The sequence below is a fragment of the Haliotis rufescens genome, unplaced genomic scaffold (genome assembly GCF_023055435.1).
Source record: "Haliotis rufescens isolate VD_foot unplaced genomic scaffold, xgHalRufe1.0.p SCAF_17, whole genome shotgun sequence".
NCBI classification, from domain to species: domain Eukaryota; kingdom Metazoa; phylum Mollusca; class Gastropoda; order Lepetellida; family Haliotidae; genus Haliotis; species Haliotis rufescens.
This window is the reverse complement of record NW_025963857.1, coordinates 13,927,792-13,955,339: the sequence shown is the minus strand read 5'-3', so window position 1 is coordinate 13,955,339 and position 27,548 is coordinate 13,927,792. Positions and strand designations below refer to the sequence as shown.

Here is a 27,548-nt window from a genome sequence, read left to right as displayed (position 1 = left end):
AGTGCCTTCTTTGATTCTCCCAAGATGTTTTTTAACCAACTTAAAGGAATTAAAAGGCTTCACATGAAATCTAACACAGAATTTGTTGAAGAAAAAAAACTATGAGACAACAAGCATTATAAAGCAACAGAAAAGAATTAAAAGGCTTTCCATAAACTCTAACACAGTATTTGATAAAGAAAAAAACACATAAAACAACAAGCAGTATATTTAGATTGCTAAGTATTTTGATAAACATGTAATGGACACAAATACAATTTAACAACAATATGTTTTCCAGTGCTGTATCAATACAAAACATAAGTTTAATACTTTGAAATATTGGACAAAGTTTCAACTGACAAGTATTTGGAATTTGGACAACAATGACATTTAATATCTGTGAAAGTGAGAGACTACATTTTGTTGCTTTGTATTTCATTTCAATTTGCAATGTAAATGTGGGGCTCAGAGCAGAGCTAATTGCAGCACCTTACATCACTGTGACCCCTGTGCTTCACATAGGCAAAAAATAGGAGTGGGTGAGTGAGTGAGTTGGGTTTAACACCTTTTTTAAAAGTATTCCAGTTATAACATGGCATTGTATAACATAATGTGTGAGGAAAGCCTGAAGTGTTGCAGGTCTCAGACGTTTACCACTTCGGTGAAACCCACGAGCACGGGTATGGTGCTGACAAACCTAGAAACATAATCGGGGTGAACCGGGATTCGAACCCACAATCATAGGTTTCTGGCGTGCCCAAGGGACGCAACTCTGCACAGTGAATTGCGGCGCATTAGACGACTGGGCCACCTGCACCCCCCAAAAAATAGGAAAAACATGAATTACCATATTCGCCGTATTAAGTGCTCTGTTCCAGTAAGCACCCCCTTTCCAACTTCTAGACCAATCTGTAAGTAATCTTTATAAGCATCCTGCTAAGATATTACAGTCCATATTTTCTTGTGTAGAATTACAGATTTTCTACTTACACCAGCAGCAAAGAATGGGTATAAATTTACTAAAAACTATAATGGAAATCGTTTCAGTTACAATTACATTTGACCTAAGTTTGTTCACTTTTGCTCCACCTCTGAAAACAAACTTTACTTGTCTATGGTTTTGTCAATTTTCTAAGCACCCAGGGCGTTTATAACGGCCAATACGGTATAAGATGTTACAATGATCAAAATCTTTAATTACTCAGTTACAAACTGAAAATCATATTGTGAAAAATCATATTTATATTAGAATATCATTATATTTTGGATTGATGTCTCAATACTAAGATTTACAATCAAGGACAGCCCATGAGGAAACATTTTCACATCTCTGTTCACACTTGACATACAAATGACACAACATTTATAATGCATAGCACATTCAGTTGATCACAGATTAATATGGAACAAGTATCTACACTGTTTATGTGGAGATATCTACCCTTTGTACATGGAGATATCAACAGCTTACATGGAGATATCTACACTGTTTACATCGAAATATCTACCAGTACACTATTTACATGGAGATATTTACACTGTTCACATGAAGATACACTGTTCACATGAAGATACACTGTTCACATGGAGATATCTACAATGTTCACATGGAGATATCTACACTGTTCACATGAAGATATCTACACTGTTCACATGAAGATATCTACATTGTTCACATGGAGATATCTACAATGTTCACATGAAGATATCTACACTGTTCACATGAAGATATCTACACTGTTCACATGGAGATATCTACAATGTTCACATGAAGATATCTACACTGTTCACATGAAGATACCTACATTGTTCACATGGAGATATCTACACTGTTCACATGAAGAGTTATACACTGTTCACATTTTGATGGGCAGACATCCAAAGTGATGACATTTCTCACTGTAAAACAATTCAGCTTTGTAAACAAACATCAGGTTTGCATCATAATCCTATAATTCACACATACAGCCTGATTTATGAGTAACAAACACCAATGGAGTTACTTGAAATAGATGACACTGAACAATAACTATGTACAAATATACAGAACCAATATACATAAGTTACACCCTGTGAGCAGTAGCATGGACTACATACATTTGCTATATACACCTCCACTGACAAGTCCCTGTGCCCATCACAACCACAGCAGGTTCCAGAACATGTGTGCCTCAGAGAGTTATCTCCCTTCCTTCCCTCCGTTCACGACCCCCCCCCCCCTGCAAATGTGTATGCACATTCACACTGGCTAGCAAACATACAAAAAACATTAACTGGACTCATTGCAGAGCAACATGTTGGCTTTGCAGTGCTGAGGACTTCATGTTACCATTGCAGATAGGGGCCATGATTTATGTAATGTTAGATGATTTGTTTTTGAAACTCTCCCTCAATATTTGTCCATAATGTTCATGACTCTCTCCCACCCACCCTCTGCTAAATAGCTGATTAATATCTCATGAAAGTAACACAGGTTTTGATATTTCAAAAGTACAAAACTGCCACTTTATTTCATGACTCTCTCCCAAATTGTGCATCATACTTCATAAAAATCATATATTTATTGCTTTTCTTTGTTCACTATTTTTAGAGTATTTATTCCTTCAGAATGTTTTCAGAATCTTTCCAACTCATCAACAAATACTCAACATTTGTTTCCATAGTAAACAAAAACAAATATTTATATATATAAATATTTCAAATTATCCAATAATGAAATAACACCCCATTTTATACCAAGAAGGCAAATATACTTAATGTGACATTTTCACATAAATAATTTCAATTCATTTGTTGGAACAAAGACGTACATAGATCATATATACGTCTTAAGTTGGAAGGAAGAATTTGCAAAAGCAGTAGACAGAGCATCCTCAATTCTCCACAGCATCATACCTCCATTTTAACTGGATCCATTTGCCTTCATAGCTTCCTTCTGAATCAGGTCCAAGCAACATGACGCGAAAACACGTCCCATAGAAGTTCACTGTTCATTCGTGATAGAAACAATTTGAAATATCCCTAGTACCCAACTCGACTTTTGCCATCTCAGATAAATCTGGAATGTACTGTAACCTCCTCCTTATCTTAGTATTTGGGAAAGAATCTTTTCCAGTTAATTTCTAAGTCTTCTGATTCAACTAAACACACGGAGGGCTGTCTCGTACCAGGCTGCAATGTTGAATGTAGCTCCATGTAGTCACGTTCAGAAGGGTGTTTTGACTGCTTGCTGAATTCAAGCTCATAGGGGAGACATTCTAAACTAAATTAGTGATGAAAGAAATGGACCTGCCGACGTTACTTCTCAAATGAAGATATAGTAGTGACATGAGTGGTGAGTGAGTCTGACATAATGTCACTTGGAACAGGATTCCAGTTATATCATGGTATGTCAGCTAGATGTGGGAGGAAAGCCCAAAGTGATGCAGATCTTAGACGTTGACCACTTTAGTGAAACCCACGAGCAAGGGTGCTGACAAACTGAGAAAAGTAATCAGGGCAAACCTTATTTGGGCGCCTTAGATGACAGGACCACATGTGCCCCCTGGTGGCCAATGGTTCCTGGGTATTGATCATAACATGATGGAGATATGATGCACTTGAGAATCAAATTTGTAGACAGAGCAGAAAGCGAAAAGTGTTGGACACAGAGCTTTGAGGATCTATCGACAGACACCCTTGGTCAGGCAACCTCTATGTATCACAGACTGCTCTTGAGGGATGCGAGCAAGAGCTTGGACATAAGCTCATCAATAAGAAACTGTCACCTCCCACTATGGATAACCTCCCCTTGTAGGTGTCACTTGAGTTCCATTCCAATCTCATTAAAATCCGAACTAAGTGCTTCCTACCGCTTCACAAAGATCGGAGAACATCCCATCACAGATCACGTTAGAGAGGCCTTTCACACACTTTGACCGACCAATGAAATGATCAACACGAAGCCGACAAACTCAAAATGTGTATCAAATGGAAATAATAGTTTGTTTTAATTATCCGGTAAATAATATGACGAGAATGTCAGGGAGAAGATGGATGTTTGATTATTTGTGAAAATGAATACTGAGCTACTTGCTATTTCCCAGATGATTTTAGTTTGTTCCTAAAAGTATATAAGTCTGCTGAAATGTTATTGTGGTAAATTGTTGAAAAGACAAAAGGACATACTCTCTATTTATCAGATCAATTTATAGTTATTCCTACAAAAATAACGATTTGAGATTGCAAACAAATAGACAATCACCCAACTTCTTACATTTTCATCACACTATTCACCTGAAAGTTAAAAGGAGGTATAGCTTCTATTCAACACAAAACAGGGCTGTGAGGTGGGGTAGCCTCATGGTTAAAGCGTTTGCTCACCTCGCCAAAGACCCGGGTTTGATTCCCCACATGGGTACAATGTGTGAAACCCATTTCTGGTGACCTCCGCCATGATATTGCTGGACAATTGCTAAAAACGGCGTAAAAACCATACTCACTCATTGATCCACAAAACAATGAAGTAGAGTTAAGGAACACAGCATCACAACAGTGTTAACATGATGAACAACTCCATACAGGGTTGTAGGCCATCTAACATGGTGATAGGCAGTAATATAGAAAGCTACAGGAATGAGATGTCACTGTGAGGAGCTTGGGAGCACATGCATATTATTGACAGTACACCATCAAACTCCCTCCATATATTACACCCTCTGCCCTCAATCACATGTTGTTTATAAGGACATCACTCTTGGTAGACAGACTACCATGTTTTTTCAGATCAAAGATAATGCTGCCATTACAATCGTGTGTAGTCTTGAGAGTTACCTCCCTTGTCTTGTGGTCTCATGACCTGTCCATGAGACAGCCATGTTGGTTATGGAATGATGAGATAAAGTGAAAGACATGTTTGGGTTTGAGTAAACAGTCCTGTCATAACTTCAGCCTCTTGATATCTTCTATTCTAAAGTCCACCCTGGTGAAAAAATAACAACACAGTTAATATACATGTTCATAAAACAAAATATTACCATAATTCTAAGTTAATAATACCTATGAACATTTACGTTGCAAAAATCGAGACAGTTTTCAGCTATAGGTGGTACTCAATCACACCTGTAATCAACTCACCTGAGACTGAGCACCTGCCTGACTTCAGTAGGGGTCAACCTCCAGGTCAAAGGTCCAGAATTCTGACCCCAGTAGTCGAGTATTTCTGACACCTGGGAAGAGCAGGAAAGACGTTAGATGCTGAATCAGGGGAATATGTTAGACCAAAGAAGGTAATGCTGTTTTGTAATTAACTCTTCAAGGATCTTGCAGATAGATAAAACAAACTGAAAAGTACCATGCTAAATTTAGTTACTGAAAAATGTTCAAAAGGATTAAGGTATTGCCATTGAGTTATGTTAATATGATGTTTGGAGAAGTGAGTGAGCCAGTATGATTTTACGCTTTTAGCAATATTCCAGCAATATCACAGCTGGGGACACCAGAAATGGGCTTCACACATTGTACCAAGGTCAGGAATCGAAACCCGGGTCTTCGGCATGATGGGCGAATGCTTTAACCGCTAGGCTACCCCACCGCCCCGGTGTTTGGAGAAACACAATTGAACAGTTTCATAGATTTACGAATATTTATCTTGAACAGCTGAACAAAATAACTATAATTACTATAAGTTTTCAACAAGATCACGTAAAACAGCCTCATACTGCACCAAGATGCAATAACACCATAACTGAAGCTGGATTGGTCTACTACTGGTAGTAACAGCACAGGACCTCAGCAATGGATCACCTACACAGTCTCATATTTGACCTAGTAGTGACTGTTGCAATATGCCCCATAACTGAAGCTGGATTGGTCTACTACTGGTAATAACAGCACAGGACCTCAGCGATGGATCACCTACAGTCTCATATTTGACCTAGTAGTGACTCTGTTGCAATATTCCCCATAACTGAAGCTCCAGCTTTCATCAAGGTGCTCACATGATTTTATGCACCTTGCAAAGTAAGACTGGTTTTATTACAATATATAACTTGATTATCGATCAGATCATCTTGACTGGGTGCCACCATTTTGTTTGAAGCAAATATAAGTGATATGAAAGGTGAAATCTGAATGGTCAATAGGAGGGACATAGAAGGGTGGGTGGGTGAGTTGGGTTTGACGCCGCTTTTAACAGTATTCCAGTTATATTATATTATATGTCAGTTTAATGTGGGAGGAAAGGGACATAGAAGGGACATAACTTGTAATAGCCACTGGTGGCACTATGATCGAGCTCAGAAATTCCAGTCTAGTTCGGCAAGGGTGGAAAGTGGACTTTTACAATCAGTTAACTCCCTTGTCCTGTGTCTGTGACCTACCCGCTCCAGGTTGAGGATGGTGGCCATCTGTGTGATGCGGGCGAACTTGTCTCTGATGGTCCAGGTGGTGACGGAGGAGAGGTAGCCCACCAATGAACGCAGCTCCTTGTCAAACTGGAGGCCTCCCAGCTGGAACAGAGCAGGTTACTAACAGGTGAGGTGAGGTGAGGTGAGGTGAGGTGAGGTGAACTGAGGTGAACTGAGGTTTAACGTCACGTTCAAGATTGTTGCACTTATATAGCGACGTGCATGCACGTGTGTGTGTGGCTGCTTGTACTAGCCTGGACTAAGGCAAATTTTATAGTGCTGCTTCACTGAGATACCGTGCTGCAGTTTGACATGAATACCCCACTCAGACAAAATATACTGACTCCGAGCCGACCAGTCCTTGTTTTAGCCCCTTAATGCTGAGTGCAAGGCAGGGTAACAAGAGGTACCAGGACTTCCCCGGGTGCTTTCTCATTTAAGATATTTTATCTGAAATGAAGCCCAAGGCTCAATTTCGAAAGCTTAAGCTTTCTTACCTAAATATAATGGACAACCTTTGCAGAAAAAAAAGTTGTTTTAACTGAGAAAACATAATACATGGATATACATTTGGGGAGGAAGTAACTTCATAGAATGCCAAACTTGACCTTTCATTATTGTTGAATGTACATTAAGATTTGCCATGTGTCGTGCATCGCCAAGTATTGGTTTTCGAAAGGGGGAAAGGGGTTGATTTAAGCAAAATCACTCCAAAATTAAAGACATTTTTTATGTTTCTAATTCTGCGTGGGCCCAAACATGTGATATCCCGGTACCATCTTTCACTATAACGCAGCCAGGGTTCGAATCTCAGACCGGTTACACTAACTATTCCAAGTCATTACAGATGACAAATTCTTGTCAAGTCTAAGTGTACTGAAATGAAGCCATGATTCACCGACCCTGTTGAATGTTGACTTGGTGATGGCCTTCTCCTGCTGAACGGTGATCTCACCCACGATGAGGTTCACAAGGCGGTCGTAGTTTCCCGATGTGAGAGTGGCCTACAAACAACACACACGCAACACATCAGTACTGTCGCGCTCAAACAAAATTTCGTAACTGTGAACTGTATATATCTAATCATGGTTAGGAAACATTTCATGAACGAGTGTACAAAAAATGATAATACATTCTGAAAAGGCAAATATAAAATACATGTAATTTGGGGGGAACTCCGAAGAGGGTGTCTTTTTTTTTATCTTCACCAAGGGGGCACAATTGTTTCTTTTGTACTTCACTGGGAATAATTAAAGTCATTAAACTTTCCATTTTTCCATGATTTTTCCAAAATATTTCTTGATGACCTTCTCTCTGAGCCTTGGCCAAATGACCTGACATATGTTAAGTTTTCTTGTGATACAGGTGTGTACAGTTACTTCAGTTATTTAACACTATGTCAGCTTAATGTTGGAGGGTTGGAGGGTTGGAGGGTTGGAGGTTTGGAGGAAAGCCCGAAATGACGCAGGTCACAGATGGTTACTTCTGTGGTGAAACAGATGACACTTGCATTACAAGACCACTGAGCCTGCCCCCCCCCCCCCCTTGGCTGTATCATAGCGGCTGATAGATAATCGAGTCAAGGCAAACCAGTGACTAGAAGAACATCCAAAGTCATTGGGGTAAACTGACACGCAATCAGCCTGACCCCTCAATCTACTTAGGCCCCTGTTACAGCCAGCACTTTAGTGCTGGAGACCGACTCTAACCCACGGCCTTGTTCAGCAAAGCAATCACAGCCCCACAACGACTATAAGTCTATGTTAAAGTGAGGGTTATGACATTATTGGGGTGCTAAGATGGCTTTGCGTAACATGGCTCGTTTCACCCATGATCATAATGTAACGACTGTCGTAAGTCTATGCTAACAATAGTCGTAGCACTATGTTCATTTTGTGAAGCAGGTCCCTGAGTTGAAACATAATTTGACAAATATAATCACATAAAATATTCACCACCTACCTTGAAAGTGCTGAACAGAGCATCCAGGTTCATAATGAAGTTTTGGACCCACGGATCGTTTGCCTCATAGTTGGAGAAGTCCTCCTGGCAATGGAAAGTACATGGATTGTCACCACAGGACTACAACAGCCCGCCAGGGCAAACATACTCCTATTTCCTATCCAACCAGAAAACCTTTCTCATATTTGAGAGACGCTGAAATAAACTCATGAAAACTAGTTTGGCTCCACCAAAACAACAAAGATATCAGGGTTATTGCGCCCTTTGAAAAGTCCAGGTTGCCACACAGTAGATACTGTTTTACAATCGTTCCTTTACAAATGCACATGACATTTTACCATCAAGTATTAACTTTAAAAAATCTGTCTCTATTTGTTTTCACTAAAATTGATAACACTGTTTTCAACATCCAACATCCACAATATCAGAGTTTTTTGTCTCAAGTTTACCAATCAAACTTGGAGAAAACAAGAAGTCTGTGACTCTGAATCTGTCATAACACAAGCACGAGTTAGCCAAACTTGACTTTCACACTACATGAAGTTCAATAAAATCTGTGTCCCACCTCAGTCAAATTGTGGTCTGTAGAGAGGAAGGACTCCACCAGCGGTTTGACGCGAGGCTTCACAACACTCGATGTCAGCTGGGAGAAGCCAAACTCGATCACGTCCTTGAACTTGGCGGGTACCGTTCCAAGGTCTGACAAACAGCTCTGCGAAAAAAAGAAGATATTTCTTCAATGGAAATCAGAAAGGCGTATGTGCTCAACTTGAGGAATATATGAGATCTAGATGTGTGAGATCACGACATATTCTCAGGGAATCATTAACTGTTACAAACATAATAAAACCTAATTGGCAGGCAAAGAAAATGGTGTTCAGTCATCATGAATCAAACAGAACCAAATTGTCTGAGAAGTGTCTCCCTTCAAATATTCATTGAAGTCAAAGCTAAAACCCAAGTTATGATATAGAACCCCATCCCCACAGTCTCACTGTCACACCAACACATCTGACCCCCCACCCCTATCCTGACAGTCTCACTGGTCAGACTAACACATCTGACCCCCCACCCCTATCCTGACAGTCTCACTGGTCAGACTAACACATCAGACCCCCCACCCCTATCCTGACAGTCTCACTGGTCAGACTAACACATCAGACCCCCCACCCCTATCCTGACAGTCTCACTGGTCAGACTAACACATCTGACCCCCCACCCCTATCCTGACAGTCTCACTGGTCAGACTAACACATCTGACACCCCACCCCTATCCTCACACTCTCACTGGTCAGACTAACACATCAGACCCCCCACCCCTATCCTCACAGTCTCACTGGTCAGACTAACACATCAGACCCCCACCCCTATCCTGACAGTCTCACTGGTCAGACTAACACATCTGACACCCCACCCCCCTATCCTCACACTCTCACTGGTCAGACTAACACATCTGACCCCCACCCCTATCCTCACACTCTCACTGGTCAGACTAACACATCTGACACCCCCCCCCCCTATCCTCACACTCTCACTGGTCAGACTAACACATCTGACCCCCACCCCTATCCTCACACTCTCACTGGTCAGACTAACACATCTGACCCCCCACCCCTATCCTCACACTCTCACTGGTCAGACTAACACATCTGACACCCCACCCCCCTATCCTCACACTCTCACTGGTCAGACTAACACATCTGAAACCCAACCCCTATCCTCACACTCTCACTGGTCAGACTAACACATCTGACCCCCACCCCCCTATCCTCACACTCTCACTGGTCAGACTAACACATCTGACCCCCACCCCTATCCTCACACTCTCACTGGTCAGACTAACACATCTGACACCCCACCCCCCTATCCTCACACTCTCACTGGTCAGACTAACACATCTGACCCCCACCCCCCTATCCTCACACTCTCACTGGTCAGACTAACACATCTGACCCCCACCCCTATCCTCACAGTCTCACTGGTCAGACTAACACATCTGACCCCCACCCCTATCCTCACACTCTCACTGGTCAGACTAACACATCTGACACCCCACCCCCCTATCCTCACACTCTCACTGGTCAGACTAACACATCTGACCCCCACCCCCCTATCCTCACACTCTCACTGGTCAGACTAACACATCTGACCCCCACCCCTATCCTCACACTCTCACTGGTCAGACTAACACATCTGACACCCCACCCCCCTATCCTCACACTCTCACTGGTCAGACTAACACATCTGACCCCCACCCCCCTATCCTCACACTCTCACTGGTCAGACTAACACATCTGACCCCCACCCCTATCCTCACACTCTCACTGGTCAGACTAACACATCTGACACCCCACCCCCCTATCCTCACACTCTCACTGGTCAGACTAACACATCTGACACCCCACCCCTATCCTCACACTCTCACTGGTCAGACTAACACATCTGACCCCCACCCCCCTATCCTCACACTCTCACTGGTCAGACTAACACATCTGACCCCCACCCCTATCCTCACACTCTCACTGGTCAGACTAACACATCTGACACCCCACCCCCCTATCCTCACACTCTCACTGGTCAGACTAACACATCTGACCCCCACCCCCCTATCCTCACACTCTCACTGGTCAGACTAACACATCTGACCCCCACCCCTATCCTCACACTCTCACTGGTCAGACTAACACATCTGACCCCCACCCCTATCCTCACACTCTCACTGGTCACACTAACACATCTGACCCCCACCCCTATCCTCACACTCTCACTGGTCAGACTAACACATCTGACACCCAACCCCTATCCTCACACTCTCACTGGTCAGACTAACACATCTTACCCCCACCCCTATCCTGACAGTCTCACTGGTCAGACTAACACATCTGACACCCAACCCCTATCCTGACAGTCTCACTGGTCAGACTAACACATCTTACCCCCACCCCTATCCTGACAGTCTCACTGGTCAGACTAACACATCTGACCCCCACCCCTATCCTCACACTCTCACTGGTCAGACTAACACATCTGACCCCCCACCCCTATCCTCACAGTCTCACTGGTCAGACTAACACATCTGACCCCCACCCCTATCCTCACAGTCTCACTGGTCAGACTAACACATCTGACACCCACCCCTATCCTCACACTCTCACTGGTCAGACTAACACATCTGACACCCAACCCCTATCCTCACACTCTCACTGGTCAGACTAACACATCTGACCCCCACCCCCCTATCCTCACAGTCTCACTGGTCACACTAACACATCTGACCCCCACCCCCCTATCCTCACAGTCTCACTGGTCACACTAACACATCTGACCCCCACCCCCCTATCCTCACAGTCTCACTGGTCAGACTAACACATCTGACCCCCACCCCTATCCTCACAGTCTCACTGGTCAGACTAACACATCTGACACCCCACCCCCCTATCCTCACACTCTCACTGGTCAGACTAACACATCTGACCCCCACCCCTATCCTGACAGTCTCACTGGTCACACTAACACATCTGACCCCCCTCCCCTATCCTCACACTCTCACTGGTCACACTAACACATCTGACACCCACCCATCCTCACAGTCTCACTGGTCACACTAACACATCTGACCCCCACCCCTATCCTCACACTCTCACTGGTCAGACTAACACATCTGACCCCCACCCCTATCCTCACAGTCTCACTGGTCAGACTAACACATCTGACACCCCACCCCCCTATCCTCACACTCTCACTGGTCAGACTAACACATCAGACCCCCCACCCCTATCCTGACAGTCTCACTGGTCAGACTAACACATCTGACCCCCACCCCTATCCTGACAGTCTCACTGGTCACACTAACACATCTGACCCCCACCCCTATCCTCACAGTCTCACTGGTCACACTAACACATCTGACACCCACCCCTATCCTCACAGTCTCACTGGTCACACTAACACATCTGACCCCCACCCCTATCCTCACAGTCTCACTGGTCAGACTAACACATCTGACCCCCACCCCTATCCTGACAGTCTCACTGGTCAGACTAACACATCTGACCCCCCACCCCTATCCTCACACTCTCACTGGTCACACTAACACATCTGACCCCCACCCCTATCCTCACACTCTCACTGGTCAGACTAACACATCTGACCCCACACCCCTATCCTGACAGTCTCACTGGTCACACCAACACATCTGACCCCACACCCCTATCCTGACAGTCTCACTGGTCAGACTAACACATCTGACCCCCCACCCCTATCCTGACAGTCTCACTGGTCAGACTAACACATCTGACCCCCCACCCCTATCCTGACAGTCTCACTGGTCAGACTAACACATCTGACACCCCACCCCTATCCTCACACTCTCACTGGTCAGACTAACACATCTGACACCCCACCCCTATCCTCACACTCTCACTGGTCACACTAACACATCTGACACCGCACCCCTATCCTCACACTCTCACTGGTCAGACTAACACATCTGACACCCCACCCCTATCCTCACAGTCTCACTGGTCAGACTAACATATCTGACACCCCACCCTTATCCTCACACTCTCACTGGTCACACTAACACATCTGACCCACCCAACCCCTATCCTCACACTCTCACTGGTCACACTAACACATCTGACACCCCACCCCCCCATCCTCACAGTCTCACTGGTCAGACTAACACATCTGACACGCCACCCCTATCCTCACACTCTCACTGGTCACACTAACACATCTGACCCACCCAACCCCCCTATCCTCACACTCTCACTGGTCAGACTAACATATCTGACACCCCACCCTTATCCTCACACTCTCACTGGTCACACTAACACATCTGACCCACCCAACCCCTATCCTCACACTCTCACTGGTCACACTAACACATCTGACACCCCACCCCCCCATCCTCACAGTCTCACTGGTCACACTAACACATCTGACACGCCACCCCTATCCTCACACTCTCACTGGTCAGACTAACACATCTGACACCCCACCCCTATCCTCACACTCTCACTGGTCAGACTAACACATCTGACACCCCACCCCTATCCTCACACTCTCACTGGTCACACTAACACATCTGACACCGCACCCCTATCCTCACACTCTCACTGGTCAGACTAACACATCTGACACCCCACCCCTATCCTCACAGTCTCACTGGTCAGACTAACATATCTGACACCCCACCCTTATCCTCACACTCTCACTGGTCACACTAACACATCTGACCCACCCAACCCCTATCCTCACAGTCTCACTGGTCAGACTAACACATCTGACACCCCACCCCTATCCTCACACTCTCACTGGTCAGACTAACACATCTGACACCCAACCCCTATCCTCACACTCTCACTGGTCACACTAACACATCTGACCCACCCAACCCCTATCCTCACACTCTCACTGGTCACACTAACACATCTGACACCCCACCCCCCCATCCTCACAGTCTCACTGGTCAGACTAACACATCTGACACCCAACCCCTATCCTCACAGTCTCACTGGTCAGACTAACACATCTGACACCCAACCCCTATCCTCACACTCTCACTGGTCACACTAACACATCTGACCCACCCAACCCCTATCCTCACACTCTCACTGGTCACACTAACACATCTGACACCCCACCCCCCCATCCTCACAGTCTCACTGGTCAGACTAACACATCTGACACGCCACCCCTATCCTCACACTCTCACTGGTCAGACTAACACATCTGACCCACCCAACCCCTATCCTCACACTCTCACTGGTCAGACTAACACATCTGACCCACCCAACCCCACCCCCACCCCCACCCCCACCCCCATATCCTACCAGTCTCATCAGACGAAAACCTCACAAACCTCTAGCTTGGCTCTGGCTTGCTCCGTACACTGGCTGTAGAGTTTTGATACCTCATCCTGATATAAAACACAAGGTGAATAGCATTAGGATAACATCAAAATAACCTTATGTCACATAACTATATTATTAAGAGAAATATTCCAAATTAACAGTATGTGTCAGAGGGGTTTCCTCTTCAATATAATTCTATGATCGAATAAACACAATTATTTTAACTGACTGTCAAATACCCTTTTATATCTTATTTATGCTATAGCATGATCTTACCTCGAGGATTGTTTTCAAAGCTTTTGAGTATTCTGAACTGACTTCAGCATTGTTTAAGGCAGTCTGGAACAAAAGAGCTACATGTATATTTTATCTTATGGTCATGGAAATATAAATACATTTGTGTACGTCTATAATTTTATATCTTATTTTGGGATAATGATCTGTTTCAGATACAGGATGTTTTCTTTTCTTACAGTAACATGTGATGGTATATGTGAGCCAGTAAGCTAGGCTTAATGCCGCTTTGAACAGTATTTCAGTTAACTCTTGACATGTCAGGGCAATGGTACCACTTTTGTGAAACCCAAAAGTACAGATTTGGAAGTGACAAACCTTGAATAGTGGCGAATCAGGGTTTCAAACCCATTATCGGAGACTCTGTCACAACATTTGGACACTAATTGTGCACCATCATTCACTGCAAATAGGGCCCGTGAAGATCCGGGGTAGAATTGGTCTTCAGCAACCCATGCTTGACGTAAAAGGTGACTATACTTGTCGTAAGAGGTGACTAACGGGATCGGGTGGTCAGGCTCGCTGACTTGGTTGATGCATGTCATCGATCCCAATTGCACGGATAGATGCTCATGATATTAATCACTGGACTGTCTGGTCCAGAATCGATTATTTACAGACTGCCATCATATAGCTGGGATATTGCTGAGTCCGGCGTTAAACAACAAACCAACCAACCTACACTGCAAATAGCCATTATAACCTCCCACGGCACAGAAATATGGTCACTGAAGGACGCACCAGTAATTCTTTAACTAAGCTACTGTGTTTGTTTTGTTAATTTACGCCGCACTCAACAATATTCCAGCTACATGACATTGGTCTGGAGTCTGGACCAGACAATCCAATGATTGACGTTCATTAGCATCGATCCTCAAAATTGGGATACAATGTACGAACAAAGTCAGTGAGTCTGACCACCCGATCCCGTTCGTGGCCTCTTACGACAAACATGGGTTGAATTCTAACCCAGATCGTCAAGGGTGGAATTCTTTAACTAAGCAACTGACCAGAAAGAGAGTCTTTGCCTTCTCCTTCTCGGAGTCGGAGCTCTGCAGCTTGCCCTGCTGGAAGCTGGACTGTACCAGGTTGTAGGCCTGCTGTAGGTCGAAGCCCGACGGGAAGCCAGAGCGGAGCCGTGCGTACAACACCTCTCGGAAGTCCTGCTCTAGCAGCGTACACGCGTGGTTCAACATCGCACACACGCCATCCACGCTGGAGCTGGAGATGGTACGTCTGTTGTGTAGAAAAAGGAACTGATAAAATAATTTGATATATCTGAACACAGATGTATTCTGAAGTGAATTGAAGCTGTGGTGAATTGAAGCACCAATTTTCTCTTTAACGGGGACCAGCAGAAGAGGGCTTATCATCTTTGGGTAATATTTCTGCAGTAATATCTGCTACCTTAATCACAAATGACCTTCAAATCAGCTCATGATCTGTGGTATACACACCTTACACTTTTCTTGACAATGAAGAAAGCATCATCCACCATACTGGAGGTCTGTGCTCCATCCTCCAAGGTGTCCATGTTGACGGCCTACAACACAGCAGTCCTCACTTTACACTTTCTCCACAGAACATTGGAACTTCCTGTCTCTCAAACAGTCTCTCCCACTTCCGCTTACACAACAGTTTTACCTTTAGCCTATTTTCAGGAAGTCTAAACAGAGTTACCTCCCCTTCTGTCGACATTTAACACCACACCCAGTGTGAAGTGACAGCAGAGTTATTTCCCTTTCACACATTCACCACCAGCATTTATCTCCCCATTAACACCCATCCCTTCAGAGAGTGGTGGTGGATTAGGTTTATAGGTGACAAGGACCATATAAAGTGTCATCAGAGTTATCTCCCCTACCTTGAGCACCATCTCTCTCATGAAGTATTCCTCCATCATGATGTAGCTGCCGATCAGCTCCTGCATCAGACGACTCAGGTCACAGCCACTCAGATACTTGTCCAGGTCAACACACTCTCCTGAACAAATCAAGAAAATGTAAACACAGTGTCAAGTCTTTGTAGATAATCCTATGTTGGGGTTTTGGGAAAGAATAGGTCCCAAACAGCCTATTCTTGTTAAATGAGGTGAATTGATGGATCAGTGGTCAGACTCAACGACTTGGTTAATTTGTCATTAAACCCCAATTACATAGGACATTGCTCATGATATCAATCACTAGTTGTCTGGACTGGGCTCAGTTATTTACAACCCGCCTTCACATAGCTGATACATTGTTGAGTGTGTTGAACAACAAACAAATCTTCAACTATATTTAGCATGATTAGGGACTATTATAGGTGGGCAAGACACTTTTCATCTGGAAGATGACTTTTTCCCCAAGTATACTTTAGTCCCCCCAAATTCCATGTCCATTTCTCACTCGACCTTACTTAGGCTGCATAACTGCCAACAGTTAGACAAAATGAAAATAATACAAATATTGTAATCTTCAGTAATGAATGACAAAGTCTTATTTCAAGGAGGATCTCAACTGATGGATGATGCATGAATGAAAAGCAGGAAACAATGAAAGTTATAGGCGGATTACTTTCTGATTAAAGTGAAATTATGTAAGCCAAATATCTCTGTATCAATTCTAAACCTGAGTGTCATCTTTCAAGAGAAAGTAGGTCTAGCCAGTTACAATCAGGTTATCCCAACACCAGCTGTATTTAAGTTAAAGGATCAAGATCTAGCAACAAATGACTAATCTAACTACACAGAAATAGTCACACAGATCTCTAGCTACAATATCTAGACATTAACACAGGTTATGGTCATTTGAATCTTGATGAATGAACTTTCATATTATAAATTGTCAATTGTTTCAGCTTGTTTAACGTCACACTCAGCAATATTCAAGCTATATGAAAGTCGTCTGTAAATAATCCAATTGGGATCAGACAATCCAGTGATTGATATCATGAGCATGATCTACACAATTGGGATTCAATGACATGCAATATGAAACAAGTCAGCGAGCCTGACCACCCGATCCCGTTAGTTGCCTCTTATGACAAGCGTCGGTTGGTGAAGACTAATTCTAACCCAGATTTTCATGGGGGAATTGTTTTAGATACAAAGCAAAATTCTGCTGAAGCCTCTTCAAGTGCAACTTACTTGTTCTGTCATCTTCATCTGGAAATGCCACTTCTAAATCAGTCTGTAAACAAGTCGCACGCAAGTGAGGGGTCAAGTCATTACAAAAACAGTAAAGTCAGTAAACTCACTGGGATTCAAACACATGACCTGCGGATCCTGGCAGGCATAAGGGACACAATTCTGCAAACAACCTGCACCATAGACTATTGGGCCATATGCACCCACAACAGAAAAATCCATGTACTCTCATATATTACCTAAACAAAGACTGAGTCAAAACAACTCTGAATATTAATGCTTATTTCAAAACATTTCTAAAGTATTTATCCTACAGATTCACAAAGGAAACATGTTACCAGGGCTCTCCTCTTGATGAAGCGGAGATACATCTCGGCTCGTGTACTGATGAGCACAACCTCAGACAGCAACACATCCAGGTCCTTAGGTTCAAGTCTGTAACATAAACACAGGATGTGAACACAGGATGTGAACATAAGACAGTCAACAGAGGAAGGTGAACAGGATGGTGAACAGAGGATGGTGGACAGAGAAAGGTGAACAGGATGGTGAACAGAGGATGGTGAGTGAGTGAGTGAGTTGGGTTTAATGCCACTTTTAACATTATTCCAGTTATATCACGGCGTGTCAGCTTAATGTTGGAGGAAAGCCCGAAGTGATGCAGGTCTAAGACGTTTACCACTTCGGTGAAACCCACGAGCACGGGTATGGTGCTGACAAACCTAGAAACATAATTGGGGCGAACCGGGATTCGAACCCAAAATCATAGGTTTCTGGCGTGCCCAAGGGACGCAACTCTGCACAGCGAATCGCGGCGCCTTAGACGACTGGGCCACCCATGCCCCCCAGAGGATGGTGAACACAGGACGGTAAACAGAGGATGTGAACACTGGATGGTGAACATAGGACGGGGAACAGGATGAACACAGGACAGTGAACAGAAGACGCGAACAGAGGATGGTGAACACAGGAAGGCGAACAGAGGACGGTGAACAGAGGACGGTGAACAGAGGACATGAACTCAGGATGAACACAGGACTGTGTACAGAGGACGGTGAACAGAGGACGGTATAGCAGATGCCATGCTTGTCACTGCCGGCTTTGACAGTATCTATTTAAAAACAATAAATCTGATTGTTCAGGGGAAAATAATATTCAGTGAAGTCCTACTGTCGTTAATTATAAGCCTGCCAATGATTGGTAAAAAATATCACTGTAGTAATCTCAAACATGGCGGACACGTTTGGCTTAAAAAACATGCTGATGTTTGACTGCAATGTTTACTGATAATACACGACCTTTTGGATTAAAATTACATTGAGGTAAGTGAAGGTGAAAAGCTTAGTGTGCCAAGCCGGACGCGTTGTTGTATTTTAATTGCATCATGCACAGTCACGGAACAACACTGTCTATATCCAGTCTCTTGAGTGTAGATATACTACTTAAACGAAATTAAAGAACACACACAATTGGAAGACTTTGTTGCAATAACTACCAGCCATGACAGATTAATTGTCATATGAACAAATTGGGTGTTCTTTAACTTCTTTTGAGTATGATATATATCCAGCTGTTATGTGTAGACATACAAGTTTTGGTCATGGTTTGGTTTGTTGTTTAACGCCGCACTCAGCAATATTCCAGCTATATGACGGCGGCCTGTAAATAATCGAGTCTGGACCAGACAATCCAGTGATTAATATCATGAGCATCGATCCACGCAATTGGGATCGGTGACATGCATCAACCAAGTCAGCGAGTCTGACCACCCGATCCTGTTAGTTGCCTTTTACGACAAGCATAGTCACCTTTTACGGCAAGCATGGGTTGCTGAAGACCTATTCTACCCCGGAATCTTCACGTGTCAGACATACAAGTCGTCAGCTCTACTCACTTCTCTGTGGAGGTTTGTTTCTGGATCATCAAACTCTGCTGAACCTGCCGGACCTGAAGTTGACAAATCTACGTGAATATCAAGCAACACTTCACTCTTCCACACACTTGTTACATGTTCTTTTGAATATAAATATTGAGATGTTCAATTTAACATCTATCACCAGGAAGCCCAGTTCATAATATATCATGGCCGTTCAAGGGGAACAAACATTCTCACACAGGGGAACATACATATTTCAGGGTAAATGCCCTGTCGTCACCATGGGACCGATTGTTTTATCGCCGCCCCCATATGTAACAATTTTTCACTGTTATCTATATCCAAAAAAACATGTCCATGGTCTGTAAGCATAGGCCCAAAAATAACAAGTCAGCATGTCTGACTTTCCGCCTGAAATCATTTAATGGTCTGGACGAGACACCTACCTACCCATCTTTCATAGAATCCCTTTTTGGTAAAGGAATGAGAACATCTTCATCACTTTGGGCTTTCCTCCCACGTTAAGCTCTCACGCTGAGAATATACTGATCCCAGCAGTGTTAAACCCAACTCACTCACTCATATAATAGTGTTGCATTGCCCGATATAGATTTGATGGTCTTACCTTGTGTTCATAGTCTCTTATTGACTTAAACTGTTCTACAATTTTCCTTGACTGCCGATCACACTCCTTCTGCAGCATCTTCAGCAGGATCAGGAGCTTCCCCGGGCCTGAAAGCCATGCCAAGATAACTCACACATGTCTAAGCAGTGCTTGATAAAATGAGGAAGACTGGTATGTTATGAGCATTATCAACTGATGTGTAAGGGAACACTGTTGTGTTGTGATGGAGTCTAGAATGTCCTGTAGTGATGTCTATCATGTCCAGTGGTGATGTCTAATGTCATGTGATGTGGTATGTACTGCCAGTAGATGATGTTTGTAACACCAGGGCCCACTTGCACAAAGCGATCTTAGCACTACGACTATTGTTAAAGTATGGGAGATACGATCATCTTAGCGCTACGACTATTGTAAGCCTATGTTAAAGTATGGGTGAGTGAGTGAGTGAGTTTGGTTTTACGCCGCTTTTAGCAATATTCCAGCAATATCACGGCGGGGGACAATGGGAGATATGATCATCTTAGCGCTAAGATCGCTTTGTGCAAGTGGGCTCAGGTGTCAGTCTACAACGGCATGTGCTAAAGGCTATACAGCCAGGTGGTGAAGTCAGTAACACCAGGTGTCATAGTCTATAATATCATGTGCTATAGCGATTACTGCCTGGCCATTATGTCAATAACACCAGGTGTCATAGTCTATAATATGGGATGTAGCCAATTCTGCCAGATGGTGAAGTCAATAACACCAGGTGTCCATGTTTATAATACCATGTGTTATAGCACATACTGCCTGGTGGTGATGTCAATAACACCAGGTGTCCAAGTTATATAATACCATGATGTCAATAACACAGGTGTCATAGTCTATAATATCATGTAATATAGCCAATTCTGCCAGATGAAGTAATAACACAAGTTTATAATTCCATGTGTTATAGTCTATACTGTGAGGTGGTGATGTCAATAACACCAGGTGTCCTAGTCTATAATACCATGTGATATAGCCAATACTGACAGGTGATGATGTCAATAACACCAGGTGTCCTAGTCTATAATACCATGTGATATTGCCAATACTGCCAGGTGATGTGTCAATAACACCAGGTGTCCCAGTCTATAATACCATGTGATATAGCCAATACTGCCAGGTGATGTGTCAATACCACCGGGTGTCCTAGTCTATAATACCATGTGATATAGCCAATACTGCCAGGTGATGATGTCTATTGTGCCAGACAATGTTTGACCTATAAGACTGTAAAGAAACAGTTGATTGCAAGTAAATGACAGAATGTAACAAGTCTCTAAATACCAAACATCTGTCTCCTTCAGCACCCCTGTATGTGTATCATACCTACCATAATATGTTTCTACTAATGGCTGATGTATCTCCACGACTCGAGCGATACTCTCAAACAGCAGAGTGATGGTGTCTGCAAACAGCACCTTGGCCCGCTTGTCATCACTGTCCATGTGCAGAGCAAGCTTCATCTGATTGTCAGCATTCTCAGACAGCTGGGAAATACATGGTGATGTCATTTCACACTCACGTTCTTTATGCAAGTGGCAATAAACCTATATTTCCTACTTCAGGTCTTGGGAAATATCAGTAATTAGCATGAGTGTCACGATTATGAGATAATTGTCATTCACATTCTGACAGAGAGGCTTAAACACAAGACAAAGAAAGTCAGTGAATAACATTTCAGACCAATGAGTCGCTGTGCCAATTAACAGCAAAAATGTCCTGCTAATATTGACTGCATATATTAAAAACTGCTTCATGTTTTAGGAACCCTGACATGAGCGTCTTCACATGCATAAATTGTTGAACAATCTCCTTTAATTTACATCTTGACAGAGATGTATCTCATGGGATTAAAAGATCTGATGTTAGTGAGATTGAATGAACACTTAATCAGTTCTTTGTACCTTTTTAGCCAAATATTTTCCAAATTTAGTGAGTCCTTCTTCATGTTGCCCCAGCAACGGGAATATCTTGAAGAATCGCTCTACAGATGCCACATCCTCGGAGTGGACAGCAGCATCAAACTTGGAGGTGACGATGGCCTTGAGTTTGTCCTCTGCCTCATGCAGCAGCTTGAAGGAGATGTCCAGTGTCCCACCTGTCACAGATGTCACCTAGTTATTGTCGATGATCACTGCGTTTTGAGTGAGTGATTGAGTGATTGAGTGAGTGAGTTTTGTTTGTTTGTTGTTTAACGCGGCACTCAGCAATATTCAAGCTATATGACAGCGGTCTGTAAATAATCGAGTTTGTTAAATCCAGTGATTGACATTATAAGCATCAATCCACGCAATTGGGGTAACGAGGACATGCATCAACCAAGTCAGCGAGCCAGACCACCTGATCTCATTAGTTGCCTCTTACAACAATCACGTTAGTCATGCATACGACAAGAATAATCGCCTATTAGGACAAACATGGGTTGCTGAAGACCTATTCTACCCCGCTGATGTGGTTAAGTGAGTGAGTGAGTTGGGTTTCATGACGCTTTTAACAATATTCCAGGTATATCATGGCGTGTCAGCTTGATGTGGGGGGAAAGCCCCAGGTGATGCAGGTTTCAGGGGTTTATCAGTTCGGTGAAACCCACGAGCATGGATATGGTACTGGCTAACCTCGAAAGATAATCAGGCATGACCAGGGATTCGAACCCCCAATCATAGGTTTCTTGTGTACCTAAGGGATGCAGTGACTTGCAGCAATTTAGATAAACGCGGAGCAAAGTGGGATTAGAAATAGGATCTGGTACAATTTGCAAATGGATTTTGGCGATTTTTAGTTCATTACAATTGGATAGCTTCAGTTCAGAGAAGAAAAAAATAATGCTGTTCAGTTATTATCAATATTCCAAATCATCAAAAGGCACCAGATGACCACTAGACTAATCTGTATAGCAAGTTTCATAAAGAAATATTTAATGGTTTAAGAATTCTGTTCCGGAAACAAAAAATGGATGGAGGACAGACATGCTAATTATATCCTGTTTTTCAGGGGGATAAAAAGAACATATTAATCATTATTCAGTACTGTTTTCTGTTGGCCAAAATGAGTAATTTTTATACCTTGTCTTTTATCATTACAAGTGCTTACAAGCAATAAAAAAGTATGTTTGAGTAAAACGGTAAGGTGACGAGAGTAAATGAGTGAGTGAGTTGGGTTTTAAGCCAGTTTTTGCAATATTCCAGCAATATCACAGCAAGGGACACCAGAAGTGGGCTTCACACATTGTACCCATATAGGGAATCAAACCCGGGCCTTCGGCATGAGGAGCGAACGCTTTAACCACTAGGCTACCCCACCGCCACTAAGGTGTTGAATAAATGAGGCCAGTTGAGGCTGGATCTCCTGAGCAAAGATACATGGTTTTACAGAAGGTATGTGATCAACAGTGATGACCCACCTTCATCATTATCAGCACTCATTCTAAGAACTGACTCGTCCAGATTTCGGTATCGATGGATATGGCCGGCAGCCTAAAACACAAGTGAGTGAGTGAGATAGCATGGCAAGAAACAGTGGAAACGGGCTTCACACATTGTACCCCAAATGAAAATTGAGCTTGGGCAATCTGCATGATAAGTTCTGCAATAACTTATAGGCCATCCCACCATCAGTTTATACATAGGGAGAGTATTGGAACTACCACGGCTTTGAAAACTATACTACTGATAAGAAGTTAAGGACCACCAATGACAGATTAACTATAGTAACATAAAAGAATTGAGTGGTCCTTAATTTCTTTTGAGTAGTATATTTCGGATATATCATGATGTGTTGGCTTTATGTGGGAGGAAACTGGAAATGATGGAGTGTACATTTTGAATCATTTATGACACTGCTGAAACCCCTACAGGTGCAGACGGACCAAGGGAGACAACTGGGGCAAAGTGTATTCAAGCCCACAATCAGCAGATCTTGGCACAGCTAAGAACTCTGCAGTGCACAGCAAATTGTAGTACCTTTGAACTATGCCCCCTCACAGATAGAAACCAAATCAAATATAAATAAACACTGAACTTCAATTTTATAATGCAAGATAAAAAAATAGGGTAAAATTTATTTTACAAGAAGATATTTTACAGATTGTTCCTGTCATCTCAAATGAGGAGAGCGACAAAATTTAAGCTGCCAAAATACTAAGATGATCAAATTGTAACCATGGTGACTTGCGTGAACACAAAACACTGGATTGTTACCTTTTCATAATCTTCATTCTGCAGAGCAGTTTGTACCCCATCAGTACAGAATTTGAGATCAAGAATATCCTCCACCCGCTCTATACAGTCAGAAACACGGCTCTGGAAAATCAAAACATTCAATTAACTAAAAACATTTGTCATATAAGTCCATTTCAGGCATCTCCAACAGCTTAATACCTTGCTACTGGGAAACTGAAACATTATCTGATATTTGCTTTTGTACTTTGGAAAACTCAGTGTGTGTAACATAATCTGGTTAATTCTGGAATGCATAATATGATTTCAACACTGCATTTCTCAGGAGTAGTCACAGCACTCAAATACACCCATCCAATCCTCATTTTACAACATGGTGACCAAGAACCAAACGACAGTTTCATCATAGAAATTGTTGAAGTCTTGCTTGTAATATTGCCGTCAGTGGCCCAGTCGTTACCTTGGCGAGGTCGAGTTTCCTGACTTTACTGCTGACGTTGTCGGCCAGCGTGGAGGTGAAGGAGATCATGCTGCTCAGCTGCCGGGAGTCTGTCTGCAGGATCTGCAGGTTCGGGCTGCAGCAGGAAACTCACAGATACAGGGTAATACAGGACCCATAATTACAGGGTATTTGATGCAATAATTTCCTGGAACACTTGCAAAAGTTTTGAATACGAGTAACTGTTGAATAAATGTACTAAAGAAATCTAACCATGCTAACTTCAGGCTGAGTATTTACATTATCTTCTATTCAAATACAGACCGCTGCTCCACTAGTTGTTTAAAATAAAGCAAACCTACAAACTTTCTGAATTAAATGAGACTGAACTCTATCAGCAGTGATCAGTGTAAAGAAAATCATGACTCCAAAATTTAGGAATTGACACACACACACACACATCCCTATGGTGAGTGGGTGAGTATGGTTTTATGCCGCTTTAAGCAATATTCCAGCAATATCACAGCAGGGACACCAGAAATGGGCTTCACACATTGTACCCATGTGGGGAATCAAACCTGGGTCTTTGGCGTGATGTGCGTGATATTAACCACCAGGCTATCCCACCGTCCCACACACCCCCATAAATATGTGGTGATTCATCATGACTGCCATTTTGGCAAAACAATGTAAAACCCTGCAGATGTTTCCAATCAGGACTTCAACGAGGATTTACGTGTTTGTATATTAAATATTATTGCCAAAAAAACCCTAATTCAAAACATTCTAATGCTCTAACAGTCATTAATTGTTTTAACATATCTGTCATGATCAAGTCCTCCCCAGTTTCTTTTTCTTGTGTAATCTGATAATCAGTGACATCAAAGTCAGTGTCAATTTGTCAACAGAGATGTAACTTATATTTTTCACACAAATGTTGCTTATAACATCAATCACAGGACTGGATGGTCCTGACTCAATTATCTACAGAACAATTTGATGGTCCAGACTTATATATCTACAGACAAATAGCTGGAATATTGTTAAGTGCAGTGATAAACCACAAACAAATGATAACACTCAACAATATTCAACGATGCACTGGGATAGCACTGATCATTACTTTCAATTTAACTGATTTGATTTGAAATACTCTGCTTGTTGTTGATCTATTCTGTTGTTACCATGGTTACTCACAGGGCTTTGTGAAGACCAACCATCTTGCTCTCTAGCCGAGATTGATGATCCAGCAACCCCTTCAACTCATCCTCAACTGTCATCTAAAACGACAATTACTTTGTTATTGTAAAATAGCATAATATTATCAAGATATATGCAAGTGATTCTAGCAGGGTTGTTTGGGGAAACAATTATGAGTAGAGACATCTTGACGACTCTGGTCAAAGTTCAAGGCCACTTGACTTGGCTCAAGGTCACAATCGCCAAAGGAGCATGGCTGTGAGACACTCCTTGAATTTGGTCATAAAGACACTTGGCACTTCATAATTGTCAGTTGTTTGACCTGTTTGTGTGTCCCTAAACATTGTCTGTTTAGTATCTGTAGTTCATTCTCTATTGATGGAGGTGTTAAACATGGCAACTTTATTCATTATAACACAAGTATTCCCATGAACAAAACATTGTAAGTTGTCAGATTGTCTGGTACAGTACATACCAAGGAAAGGATTTTAGTATGAACAATTCCAAAGAGTGTTATATATTTGGGACAAAACCAGAAGTAATGAAGACATGGATTCAACGATATAGAAAGCATGGGTGGCATGTGTGACAAATTATTTATATTTCTGGGTCTGCTTTAATCCAAGGAATATCCTGATTTAAGAAGGGTAGTTAAATAGCGGCACAGGAGCGGCATTCCATTAACACACATCATTCACTGCCAAAAACCCTTGAGATTTTCTTGACGACCTTACAACCTTCTCCCGTGTTCAAAGATTTAAAATACCACGTGATGTGAGGATACTATAGTACTTCTAAAATATGGCATTGAGGTTTTGTCACCTCACACCTTTATAAATTTATGAATTAAAAAGTTTAAAGCATGATATCATATAATACAATTTAATTTCGGCAGAAATTTCCAAAAAAAGGATATTTCTGTAATAGGAAGAACGCTTGGTGTGTTAATAAGTGTCCTTCGAACTTTTGACAGTTTCCAACATAACAATCACAAGTCCAGATCAATATATATTTGCGAAGGTGGACGTACAATAGTAATTAAACTTTTATCTCTTTCGTTGTTTAGATAAACATGATATTATGTTCATCAGTTGGCATTGTATTAAAAGCCATGGGACGACATGTCTGGACTCTCCTCTCGCTACTGCCAACAGTGACATCAGGCCTACATGATCAAAACAAAATGATATTTGTCGAAGTGTTGGTGTTGTTAAAAAATGAAAGACCCACGGACAACTTTGATAGCATTGCTGCAATATATGATATCTGCCACTGTAATAGTGTTGTCATTACACGGTTGACACTGGCTGTTTTTAATCTAAAATTGTCAAAAGACATGGGCCTCTGATTATGAAAACTGCTGAAGTTGTCGACCGGGTGAAGAGACAGTCGCATTTATGTGACTTGAAAACGTGTAAGCAAAACTAATGAGTGCAACAATATCTTGGGTATATACATTACCTCTTCATTGCATAATTCATCGAATGCCTTTTGAATAGCTTCTAAATCTGTCAAATTTTCAACTGTATCCAACGACGTCGAGGACGTGGCATCGCCCATGGACGTCGCCATTTTGGTTGAATGAATACTATTTCCT

General features: G+C 42.6%; 1 protein-coding gene across 1 annotated transcript; it reads right to left on the bottom strand.

Annotated features, from left to right (window-relative positions):
- Window positions 1-679: 679 nt before the first annotated feature.
- On the bottom strand, window positions 680-27,528 carry LOC124140850 (conserved oligomeric Golgi complex subunit 4-like). The gene is made up of 22 exons (XM_046508640.2): window positions 27,413-27,528; window positions 25,949-26,031; window positions 24,773-24,887; window positions 24,334-24,435; window positions 23,538-23,610; window positions 22,042-22,235; window positions 21,468-21,624; window positions 20,111-20,217; window positions 19,504-19,556; window positions 17,948-18,044; window positions 17,610-17,652; window positions 16,347-16,465; window positions 15,940-16,025; window positions 15,493-15,718; window positions 14,465-14,527; window positions 14,197-14,253; window positions 8,896-9,042; window positions 8,331-8,414; window positions 7,271-7,372; window positions 6,342-6,470; window positions 5,098-5,189; window positions 680-4,942 (listed from the first exon to the last, which is right to left on the bottom strand). The coding sequence occupies exons 1-22, from the start codon at window positions 27,521-27,523 to the stop codon at window positions 4,900-4,902; spliced, it is 2,283 nt and encodes a 760-aa protein (XP_046364596.1). The 5' UTR covers window positions 27,524-27,528; the 3' UTR covers window positions 680-4,899.
- Between the last annotated feature and the right edge of the window lie 20 nt (window positions 27,529-27,548).

Bases quoted from the DNA above. Each gene is read 5' to 3' on its own strand.
- LOC124140850 (XM_046508640.2), bottom strand. From the start codon at position 27,523: ATGGCGACGTCCATGGGCGATGCCACGTCCTCGACGTCGTTGGATACA. The intron at 14,528-15,492 runs GTCAGTTGCTTA...CTTTTGTTCCAG, and splicing joins AGGCAAAGACTCTCTTTCTG to ACTGCCTTAAACAATGCTGA. The intron at 7,373-8,330 runs GTAGGTGGTGAA...TGTTGTTTGTAG, and splicing joins CTCTGTTCAGCACTTTCAAG to GCCACTCTCACATCGGGAAA.